The sequence below is a fragment of the Mytilus galloprovincialis genome, chromosome 2 (assembly GCF_965363235.1).
Source record: "Mytilus galloprovincialis chromosome 2, xbMytGall1.hap1.1, whole genome shotgun sequence".
NCBI lineage: Eukaryota > Metazoa > Mollusca > Bivalvia > Mytilida > Mytilidae > Mytilus > Mytilus galloprovincialis.
In genome coordinates, this window is record NC_134839.1 from 39,593,431 (window position 1) to 39,606,134 (window position 12,704).

The 12,704-nt window shown below is 29.6% G+C and overlaps 2 protein-coding genes across 4 annotated transcripts in view; one reads left to right on the forward strand and one right to left on the reverse strand.

The window, feature by feature from the left end:
• LOC143063573 (tetratricopeptide repeat protein 21B-like) overlaps window positions 1-7,339 on the reverse strand; it is a 46,964-nt gene extending 39,625 nt beyond the window's left edge. Inside the window, exons 1-7 of the mRNA XM_076235785.1 lie at window positions 7,204-7,339; window positions 5,370-5,499; window positions 4,596-4,706; window positions 3,698-3,762; window positions 3,015-3,113; window positions 2,451-2,536; window positions 1,322-1,519 (exon numbers count right to left, since the gene is read on the reverse strand). Of these exons, the coding sequence (XP_076091900.1) occupies window positions 1,322-1,519; window positions 2,451-2,536; window positions 3,015-3,113; window positions 3,698-3,762; window positions 4,596-4,706; window positions 5,370-5,499; window positions 7,204-7,320 (806 nt within the window). The 5' untranslated portion in view covers window positions 7,321-7,339. The remainder of the gene's footprint in view (window positions 1-1,321; window positions 1,520-2,450; window positions 2,537-3,014; window positions 3,114-3,697; window positions 3,763-4,595; window positions 4,707-5,369; window positions 5,500-7,203) is intronic.
• Window positions 7,340-7,583: 244 nt separating this feature from the next.
• Window positions 7,584-12,704, forward strand: part of LOC143063574 (uncharacterized) — an 80,246-nt gene continuing 75,125 nt past the window's right edge. For all 3 annotated transcript variants that reach the window (XM_076235786.1, XM_076235787.1, XM_076235789.1), the window contains exon 1: window positions 7,584-7,730. In XM_076235786.1, coding sequence (XP_076091901.1) covers window positions 7,725-7,730 — 6 coding nt within the window. In that variant the 5' untranslated portion in view covers window positions 7,584-7,724. The remainder of the gene's footprint in view (window positions 7,731-12,704) is intronic.

Here is a 12,704-nt window from a genome sequence, read left to right on the forward strand (position 1 = left end):
GCTTCCAATTTTTGTAAATTTTACAATAAATAATTATAGAAAAATCCCAATTAAAATCACATAAATTTACAAATGTATCCATGTTTTTCTCAAAACTTGCATACTTAATGAAATATTTTTTATTAATCTACTACTGGATGTCTATAATGTATTATGGTTCACTTCTGATATACTAATATAAGTACTTCTGAGGAAAGAGTTTCTACATTTTTGATACTTGATTTAAGTTTTTAGTACTCACTATTCTACAATATATTTGAAAGTCAATGGCTCAATTGTATCAACATGAATAAATGAAATTATTATACCTCAGCATGTTTTCTTTTCAAAAAATAATGAAATAGCCCCAGACTATTTGCCAGTCAATAGTTTTAAAGACTATTACCCCGGTTAATAGTTTTATAATCATCTTTCCAGTACTTTTCATGCTTATTTTTCATTGGACAATAATGATGTCATTGACTATTCTGCTTAGATTTGTGTGCTTGGCAACGTTAAACTCTAATATCGTAAACGGTATAATCTGTTTGCGTCGATTTAATTTCACTTACAAGAAGTAATTATAAAAGAGAAAGAAAATCTTCGCACGCATTTATGAAAGATCTAAAATATAGTACCTAATTTATAATATGGGTTGGTCGTCGTATTATAAAACCCTCGTTTGGTGTACTTTCGCTTGAATTTGTTACATGCAAGGAAAGTTTAAGTCAAGTATTTCTAATCTTGATTGCAATTAATAAAATATTTACAAATACAACACGAACTATAAAAAAAAACGTCAAGTTCATCTTGTGCATGTCAAGTTATGTGATATTTTTCTTTTCTTTCAAATGATATATGTACACTTTTAAAATATAAGTGAATTTGGTGTATAAATAACTTAATGACTGTGTTGTTCAGTATAGTAAAACACCTAATGACTTGTTGTGCGGGTGGTAATAGCAAGTTCTTTGTCCCTTTGCATACCAGCTATTGCTCTCCCCTTTGCCTCAAGTAATAGTTGGTATCTCAGGGACAACAAAACTTGCTATTACCCTCACACCCAGTCAATAGGTGTATAATATGTTGGTGAGACAGTGCTTTCAAATACTGTAAATTTAGAAATTATTGCGATGTTTTTATTATTGCGAAATGTGTAAGGGTTATAACCGCAATAATTAAAACTCACATTTTTTTTTATATGAATAAAACAGGATTTTTCTGAATATCCCAAAAATTAAAATCTAATTTTAATCTAAAATGACAAAATCAAATTATAAATGCATACAATAATTTCTGAATTTAAAGTATTCAAAGGTAGAGGTGAAGCATAATTATATACCTCTGTGCTGTCTCTATACTCTGGTCCCAGTCCTGTAAGGCCAGCTGTAGTCTCATTTTCTCAACAAGAGCTGGTAGGAATGCTGGATAATTTACTATAACCTGGTTCACTAGGTCTAGGGCACCAGTAAAGTTATGTCTCATCTCATAATATTTAGCCTTACCAAACAATGCATCAATATCTCTGGATCCATCATAGCTAAAAATATAGAATAATACTAATTGACAAAAGGACTTTTATGTCTTACCACAAGTTATCACTGAACAACATTAAAATTCATTTAAATGGCCATGGATAGGAAGGGAAAATGTATTAGTTAATGACTTATAAAGGTTAATAATTATATACCTATGAAATATTTCATATACTATTTGGAATTTTCTATGAATCAGTCAAAATAAATTATTCTAAAAATATGAAAAGAATATGAACTATGCTACCATCCATTTTACTTTGACTTTGCACTGATCCAATATCCTTTTTTAATATTTGCAAGGAATAGGTCAAATTTTAATTCATGAATGCCTGGTTACTTCAGAAATGTCAGATTATCAATCAAAATGGTTATAAATAATAGAGTTGTCTCCCCCATGTGTAAAAAAGAAGATGTTGTATGAATGCGAATGATTGTCAATTAATTTGTGGTGGTTTACTCTGAATTTTAAAAGTTGATAGTTACCATCACATCAAATTATTCCATATTCTGAATAAAATCCAATACATAGGTATTTGCATTTTTGTTATTTAGGAAACTTTTACACTGCCTTTAAAAATACCATTAAAAGCAATGCTCATTTATCACATTTATCTGTGACATTGAAAAAAATCTCTATAGAGATATTAAGGATGTATTCTTCTGACTTTTCAGTCTCGTTCAGTCTCGTTGAAACCTGCTCAATATACTGACATACAATATATGCCTAACAAATGCATAAATCACTTAAAATTATGTGTTATAAAACTAAATATGATGACGGAAGATAATGATTGATCTCAAGCATATAATTCAACAATAGAAACTCATACATAAAATCTTTATACTAATGGAACAATAGGTGGAAAACACAACCTGTTTTTAGTAAACAAACTTTATATAGTATTTTTTAACAAGGTGTATCCTGGTGCTTACCTTTGAATTGCATCATCAAAATATTTGATAGCTTTTTTAGCATCTCTACCACTCATCATCTCTATCCATCCTTTAAGTGTTAAACCCTGTAATGGAAATGTACTAATATATAATAACTTACTACAAGGGAATTTGTCATTTCACTAAATACAAAATTATATGAAATCAAAATCAGCAAGTGTATTTTGACCCTTAAAACCAGATTAAGCATTGTTATACATGCATATTTTAACCTGTCTCTGAATCAAAAAGTTTCCTCCTGTTTCTTTTTTTTTTGAGTTATTGGCAGTTTTGTTTGCCAATGAGACAACTATCCACTAGATTCTAAATGATGTGGATGTAAGTAACTTAACTATGTTTCTCTTCTTTGGAAAGGCTTGAATTGGTTGAGAAATATGTTGTCCAATATCTTTGCTAATTCCTCATATCTAGACTATATATATCTATTTATTCACAAAAAAAAACTCTAGTATTGTATGATTAAAGTTAAAAAAAACACAATGGCAAAAAATCAGTTTCTAAAAGGTATCTGAAATGGAATATTAAGTCAAGACTTGAACAAACCTCTTTTGTGACTTGCATCTTTAACATTCTGTCAATGTATTCTCTAGCTTTGTCAAATTTACCATTGTGGAATAGAAATAATGCAGCATAATACAGACCCTGAATAACATATAAAAAGCAAATTAAAAGATATATATATAAAAAAAACCACATTAAAAGTTAAATAAAAAAGCTCATCTTAAATATATATGAAAAGTATTTTCAAGATTATTGACAATTTCTGATGCAAAATGATGGAATTTATTATGTAATTTGTCCAATGTATATGCTCTTTTTATTTCATTATACATGTAGTATGAGCCATACAAACTAGTGTGAATTTAAAAAAAAACAATCATGTGAAGTGTCTGTCAAAACTTTTACAGCTTCTGAAATTCTAATATAAATTTTCTTAAAAAGGGGAGATAATTTCATAACTTTGTGCAACAATTTTTACAACAATAAAGTATAATTCTTTTTTTTTTAAATCTGCTAAATTTAGTTATTCTAATTTAATATTAATTCAAGACCTAAATGAAGTACACAAATTTAAGCTGTGTGTTTTTCAAATGTGACGAGACACCTTCAAAAACTAGACCAATTCATTTCAGATGATACAGACAAAAATGCAACTGATCCTTATCACAGGAAACATTTATCTTGTCAATTTTTATTAGATTTATCTTTTTCTTTCTTAAATTTACCATTTCCCCAGACTGTTTTCTTTCTTCTTTTAGTTTAGCATCCAGTTCTTGTAAAGCTTCTCTGTCTACAAAATAATAAAAAAAGAAAGATTTTTAAATATGAATATTGAAACACACAACTTTAATGGGAAAAATAAATCTAGACTGGTACAGTGAGGTATACATTAAGCAATCTAAATAACAAAGTAACAGTCAATAGAAAGAGATGTTACCCTACTGGGTCACATTGTACATTTTACATGTACACATTCCAATTATTTTGTATCAAAATTTGAATTATATTTAGGTACATCTCATTTTCATGTGTTAACATCTGTTTTTAAAGTATATACTCATCAGAGGAACTAAAGAATTTGCAATCATTTCGTAAATTATAGTTTTATTATTTGTTTGATTTAACAGCATGCTTTTTTCAGAGTTGAAGAAGTTCATCAGAAATGAAATTGTTAATCAGAATTTTTAGGACTGATCAGACAGATTTTTACAGATTTTTAAGGCAAGAGTACCATGGACTTTAGATTCATATAATCTTTCCTAGAAGTCTTTACCCTATATTTTGTGTTTTTTTTATATAAATAATTGATTGATTGCATTAAAACTCATTTTTAGCCAGCTTGGTTATATCTGACATGGCAGCAAGATTGTATCGGTTAAAGAAGCATGAATATCCTGATATATCAGCATGAAAACTAGCAATTTAGATTTGAGTCATAGACATCTTGTGGAAGTCAGGTTTAACATGTTTAAACTGAAAACCTCAGTGTGTCAGGCTAGAATACAATCAAGGTGACCTACTTAAAACACCAGACCACCAACGCCCCTCTTTTCGTCAAAGAAACATATGCACAACAAAATTATGGCTCATATATTGAAATGAAAATTATTCTATCTAACATACCAACAGTCTGACTATATTTGTGTCCTAACATTAATGTCATTGTTGCTGCCAGATTGACATCTCTTTTATCTTTTAAAACATCCAGTTCTCTCATTCCCTCCTGTACACGTCCTGAAAAGGGTTAATAATAGAATAAGGACATTCTGATAGAAATGATCTCAAAACAAAAGTAATAATTAAGAACTAACTGCCTTGTTACTTCTGAAACATTAAAAAGTATGATTTTCAACCAAAATGTATTCAAATGCCATCTTGACCTTAAAAATTATGTTACATGTAGGACGATAAAAGTTAGAATATACATATTACTAATTATTAATACATGTTTCATATTATTTGAGATTGTAAATTTAGGAATAAAATGAAAACAATAGAAATAGTACTTTTACTTCTGGTGTTTAAATGTGTCAAGAGGAATGTTTCCGAGTACAACGTACAATGATGACATATAATTTACACTCACACCAATTTTTTTTTTCTTGGGATATTTTCTGTACCCTATTTCAATATTTTGAAGAAATATGATGTAATATTAAAATAATAAGCAGCTGTGGAAAGAGGACAAACTATGTCTCTCTTGTGCATATTGAAATTTAGGACAGAATAAAATGGAATATTTTTAAATGTGGACCATTTAATTAATATGAAAAATTATTATAACATGACATTTCTAATTTCTTCTCTTGTATCAGCTGCAGAGTCATTGAAAAGCAATAATCTACTCTATTTGTATATCTTACAATAACAATTTCTTCTTCGTCTCTTTACACTTACCTTGTAATATTATGGCATATGCCTTTAAATATTTGAGTATTACATCATTGCTGTATTTTTGTAGTCCCTCTGAGGCAGCATTTTCCATATGACAATAGTATCTTTCGCGACAATAGTAATTTATCTTACCCTGAAAAACAGTACAATATTAAATCAAAAGAAAATTAAGAGAAAGTGTAACATAAGAGTATATTTCATCCTTGTGTATTACAGCAGATGAACACCATATGACAAAATTTTACTGTTGTGGACTGGGATAATATTTTCAAAAAAAATTCTGTCATGTCTGTTAAATCAATGTACAATGTTATGCATACATGTATATTTATGTTTTTTTAAAAACAAATTGACTGTGGCCAAAATGACCCATGTCTAAACTAGTTGTGTGGCTAAAAGACCTTGGCTTTGGACTTACTTGATGTGTGGCAAATTTATAACGTATCAAAAGCGATCTAATTGTCCTTTAGATATCTTTTCTATGGACAGACCATAGTGTGCACTGTGTCAAAATAATTTTATTGTGTCTTTGGTTTTCCTGGACTTACAGGACTGAGGAAAATCGCTTCTGAACATAAATTTTATAAACTATACAAATTGAAATATTGAAAACAGATTAGTATCATAAGCCAAGGTCCACAAGACTGTAAGAGCTAAGATCATGCTGCAGTTCTATTGCAAACATTGGGGTCAGACCTTTGAACCAACAGTCTCATAATCAAACATTCCTGTAGTCCTGACAGTTTTATAATCAGACAGTTTTATAGTCTGACAGTCCTATAATCTGACAGCCCAATAGTCAGGAGGGAGGTCACTTATTTCTGGCAGTAAGAATTTAGAGTCAGGAAATCTCTATAAAAGTGAGATTATGACAACAGTGAAAAGTACACAAGAAGGTAGGCTATTGGTACTTAAGCCTGAAAAATATGTCATATGAAACGTTTGTAAATTGGTATATTTTTTCACACAGAAATTATTAAATCAATTGTACAGGCATGTACAGGGCCACACTAATCCCATATAATTGGAAATGAATGCATTGGGCTAAATTCAATTGGCAATCCGAATAATAATTCTGCTAATACCCTTGGATGGCGGAACGTAGTCAAATGAGTGTTGAGGACTGGGGCTAAAACAGTTAAATGCCAGTTACAAGATATAAAACATGAGGGCATTTTTTATCATCAATATCAACGATAATCTGTTCAAGCAAACTTGGACCACAGATGAATTTGTGATGTTAATAAACCTACGTCGTTGATGATCTTACAGTTGGAGCTTGTGGTATTGTATGTATATACTGGTAGAATTCTATTTCAGAGCACCCATCAAGAGCTGCTAAAATACAGTTGAATCAAAGAACTATCCCTAACAGGATTAATTGAGATGTGTCACTAACATGACTAAAGTACAAATTTTAAAAACTGCTCGCGTTTCAACAGTATTCTTATAAGCTTAAGTGAAAATAAGATGAATACCCATTACAGAGGAGGGCTTCATGTCTGACCATCGGACTGTCAAATTAAGGGACTGTTGGATAATCATGCCTTAGGACTACCAGACTACTGCTGGTTCTGCCTAATGAACTCTCAGTTTTGTGATATCAGATTATAGCTACGCTTCTGGCAATTATTAATGTATCTTTTTTTTTAATTGCCTCTCCATAGGCAACCATTCTGAAAATTATAAAAACAACAATAAAGACAATAATAAATCTCTTAAAAAAGGGGGAGGTGAAATAACTGGATTGTTATTGTTTTTTCCAGGATACACATTGCACTTAAACTAACAACAATCAACATATATATTATTGGGGCCATAAGTGTTCTAGACATACAATTATCACTGGATCTATGTCCGTCATGTTTGCAGCTTCTAATGTAATGAGTTTTGGTGTGAATATTTGGAAGTTTTCTTCGAATAGTTGTGCCAATTGGAATTTTATAGTGCGCATGCATGTCGCAAAATTTTTCTTCCGGGTCATCAAAATTGAGAGAACCGTAATAGAATAACTTAATCGATTTCCATTGAAAGATTTACCTTTATTTTTTCATTTGTCAACTCAAAAGCATGCTTAGTCTTATTTAATTATATATTAAAGATTCATATGACAATACAATTTTATAATTAAAAAATATAAATCTTTTATTAGTTCTTTTAAAACATCATGAACTTACGGGTTCTGATCTGGTGACCTTTTATTTTCGCACCATGACAATTACTTCAACAAACGCATGCGGCGAACTTTAAATATATATTTGGGTAGATTTAAACTCCTACCTGAGTTAAATGTGAGGTATTAAGGTAGGAAAATGTCCGTCGAATTAGATCCAAACCGTGGACCCCTTACTCTTCATCATGACAGTAAGTTTATGATTTACATGCATTTAAAAAAAAAAGTCATAAATGGGAAAAGGTTGTCACTTCACTATTGTGTGCAGTTACAGTGTTGTCATGTATATTTAGCAGTCAATTTCACTCTAAAGCATTTTTTTTTTTACATATAATGATTCATATAATTAGTTTTATTATATGAAAATCATTCTTACTGAATATATTTTTTTTTTATGAATATTTTATTTATTTTTATTAAGTTTGTCAGCAAATGAAATTTGATATTCAATTTTTCCATGATGTAAAAGGAAACTGCTCATGCGACAGTTTATGCCAGCTTGGAAATAGATTGTTCGCTACAATATAAACTCACACACACTAACACAGTTGTTTAATAATTATAAATGATTTGATCATGAGTTATGCCGAAAAATGTATAAATTCTATTTTTTCTTTTACTTCAATCTGTCACATCTATGAGACAGAACTGTAATCTAAATGCTTTTATCATTATTTTTTTTAAAGATTTACCTATACTTATAATTTAAGCCATGTGTTACTCATGTCTTGAAGATTTTTTTTTGGAAATTCAACAAATTGCTTTTCACAAATAATATATACATATACATTTATACATTGTCTCAAATTGCTTCAAGTTGTGAAAAAAAAATTGGAAAATGTTTTTAACATCTGGAAAAAAATTACAAATTGAATAAAATGTTGAGATTATTTTAAAATTATTATTATTCAATTTCAAATTTTACCAACCACTAAACATTCTTAAAATTAGAATGGTAAATTTTGGAAGTTTAAACAATTACTTTACTATAGTTTATATTTTAATTCCAGTTTGACCCATTTATTATTATAGATTATTTCAGAATGTAAAAGAAATCCTTAGTGCCTGCCCATAATAATACAATGTATGATTAAATTCTAAAAGAATTACATTATATTGTGTCAGAGAAATATAATACATTATATGCAGCCTAGTGTATTAAAGGTTCTACTCAATTTTTTTTTTTATGTGTAAGGATAATTCTGTTAGTAGTTACATATTTGGAACACAACTATTTTTTTTTGTTTAAAGAATAAGCATTGATGTACATGTTCACATAATTAAGATGTTTCTTAGATCGAGCTCATCTAATGTACATGTATACCAGATGGGATGATTGTTCAGTAAAACGTGACACTATAGAGACAATCCTCTAATATACATGTATCTATGTTTTTCGCATCATGATATAAGCCCAATTTTTTTCCGCTTAAAATCTGCAAGGATATTCTATTTTATCGGTAATTTGTATATTTTTCCTTTGATGTGTACTCGCTGATAATGTCAGTATCAGTGGACTGGCCGTGATATTAAAATTATTGGGTTAGTACGCAATTGACATGCGCGAATACAACGCGTAAGGATCTACTTTCCCCTTTCATTCACATTTTTTCGCAGAAGCGCACAAGATTTTTGGCAAATGAAACACTTTACCTTCGGGCTCACCTGATATTTTACTGTGATAAAGTCAGTATCAAAAACAAAAAGTCCTTTATTCTATATTTAACACTGTCATAAGACTGTCCTTCATCAGTCTTTAAAAATATTCTAAATGACTTATTTTATAAAGCTGAGTTATGAACATGAATGAAATGACTTGTCCCTGTACCAGTATAGGTAGATAAAAACAAATGTAAAAAAAATGGCCAAGATATTTTTTATTCCAGAACTTTGTATATATATGAATTAATTTCAATGGTACCAAAAAGATTGTTGTTTGTGTCAGTAGCACTTTAACAGGTCCATATATATCTGTATAACATTATCTAGATTTAAATCACATGTTAAACCATTAAATTGGAAACAAATTACGATCTAAACTATGTTCAAATTTTGATATCTTAACTAAGACCTTTTATAAATGACACATAGATAATCGGTCAACTTGGTAGATTTAACTCTGATACTATTGCCAGTAATATAATACACTTGGCATAATTTCTTTGGTGGTATATCTCCCTGGGTAGCTATGTTGCAGGGATACCTGAGCATGTTGCATGTTTACTTGATATGATTTTTTTGAAGTTGCATCCAATATTACACTTCCTTTTAAATATTTGATTGATACTGATGTATTAAATTCCTTGCCTTTTCTAACTTGGAATCATATTTTTAAATCTAGTTTTTAGTAACAAATATTGAGAATTTGAATCTTATAAGTGAAATAGTTAATTCTTGCCAGGCATGGAACAAGGTACTGTGGAAATTATTTTTTGTGTTTATTTTTGCCTTTTAAATTATCTATAAATCAATTGAACTTTTCACTATGTTGTTTGAAACTTCCTACAACAAAAGCATAGATAAATATCATTAATAATTTTACTGTTTAGTTAAGCTTTGTTTGACAAAGCTCAAAATCAATATAGTAGCTTTCTTATTTTTTCTGTTTTTGATAGATCTGCACATTAAATGTTCATGCATAATTCGATAGAAATAAAAATTGACAAAACTTGGTGCATACAAATGTATACAAAGTTTTAGTTTTTTTTTTTAGAAGTATTGATACTAAAAGTCTAAACACCAGATATGAGCATCTTGGACCTTGTTTTTAGTGTAAAATATGTTTTATTTTCCAATCACAGGTATAACAAGGTACTTGTTCAAAAGTTCATGATCAATAATGATTAATACAAGTAGGGTAAAAATAAAACCTAAACTACCTCAAAAACGCCATCCTACTTCGAATTAATCTTAATAAAATGTAATCTGATTTGAACAAGCAACAAAGTAACCGTCAGTTTGAAAGTTTCACTGTTATGATATCAATTATGATGTTTTGTTTATGCGCAAAATCAATTAGTGAATACATTTTTACAAGCTCTTATGTACAATTTCTTTTTGTAAGGCATTAGAATAGAAATAACAGTACTGTAGTTGAAGAGTCTGTGCAATCAATTGGAATTTGACAGTCACAAAAATCTGTTTTTCTGTCTTAGCTACTTGTCACTAATAAAACTGCATTTGAGGCTATTGTATCGCCATTTGAAACTCATCAACTACAGTACAGCTACATGTATGGAACTTATTAGAGTTCTGTTATAGAAAGGCTCTATTGTTTTCTTTGTTGACATATATAGCCACTCAATATTTTGTGTCTGTTATCCTAGTTATCTTTACATAGATAGTGTCTGTTTCTAACACTTGCTGTGTTAACTTCATTTTGACGAGGACTATTCAACAGTTTTGCGATAAAAATAGATTAATTATGTTTTTTTTTAAGTCTCTGTTGTATGATACCACATGCTTACTGTTTGAACACCACTAGCAAAAAGATAACATAGGTTGAATCAGGACTTTATATTAGGCCAAATAAAAATATATGTGTGGTTCCAGTTACCCTACCGTCCCTACTTTTTTGTCTTTAAAATAGCCTACCCTAAAGATTTTATTGTCATTTTTCATCAAGCACTGTTAAAGTTAGAATGTTGCTCCCATAGACTCAATGTAAAAAAAAACCATAAAATACAAAAAAATCCCTACCTACCTACCCTAACTTATTTTCAGTAACTGGAACCACACACTATTTTATTTGGCCTTAGAGACTGCAAGATTAAAATATCTTTGGGTAACAGGATAAAGTACAAAAAAGATTGTAAAATATAATTTTTTGTCTTTGAAGTAAAGTCATGTTTTAAATATAAATTCTGATTAATTACAGTACAAAAAATGTAGGTTACACCAAGGCCCAAAACACATAATAGATTAGCAGTGCCTGTGGATTAATTATCTGTATCTCATATGACAAAATGGCTTTCATATTTTTTTTCTTTAAACTCCATAGATGTTACTTTGTGCAAGATTAAGGCTACTAAATTGTAAACTTACTGATCAATTTTTAAGGTATTGGTGCCAATTTTAAAGAGCCTTTTTATGCAGTTTTTTGTATTAAAAGCTTAAAATGTATTTCATTTTTATTTTTAGATATTTAAGCTATCCTCTTCTCAGATTAAATATTTAAACAAAGAAAGAGTTTTAATGGAAGACTTTCTCCTTATATATCACCTTTATGTCCACAAAGAATTCACAACAAAATAAAAACACTTGTAGCTAGACACTCAAAGTAATAAAGATTTAAATTTCCAATAAATTTTCAAAGTTTTGTGTATTGCCCAGAAAGATCTAAGAACTTCACAAAATTATAGGTGTTTAAAATTGCTTACAGTATAATTTTGCCATACATAAATTTTACATTATTTAAAGAGGTAAATCATTAAAATATGTGGTCTATGTACCGGTATATGTGAATAATTGCTACATGTTTATTTTATTTGTCGTATTAAATGAATAGTCCTGGGATATTTTCTCTCAATAAAAATGTTATGTCTAATAGAAGTAATATCGGAGAAATGATAAATCAGCAATGGAAAAAGCTCTAGTTTATATTGTGTAAAAAGTCAATTGCAAATGAATAATCAGCAATGGAAAAAGCTCTAGTTTATATTGTGTAAAAAAGTCAATTGCAAATAAATGATATCTCTATATCATCTAATAAGGATTAAGATGATACAAGCTAATATTTAAAAACTACAATAGGCAATGATTGATATATTAAGTAAAATAAAATTGAGAATGGAAATGGGGAATGTGCCAATGAGACAGCAACCCGACCATAGAAAAAAAACAACAGCAGAAGGTCACCAACAGGTCTTCAATGTAGCGAGAAATTCCCGCACCCGGAGGCGTCCTTCAACTGGCCCCTAAACAAATATATACCAGTTCAGTGATAATGAACGCCATACTAATTTCCAAATTGTACACAAGAAACTAAAATTAAAATAATACAAGACTAACAAAGGCCAGAGGCTCCTGACTTGGGACAGGCGCAAAAATGCGGCGGGGTTAAACATGTTTGTGAGATCTCAACCCTCCCCCTATACCTCTAGCCCTATACCCCTATACCTCTTTAAGGTATTAATTAAATAGCAAAAATGATTAGCAAGACTAGA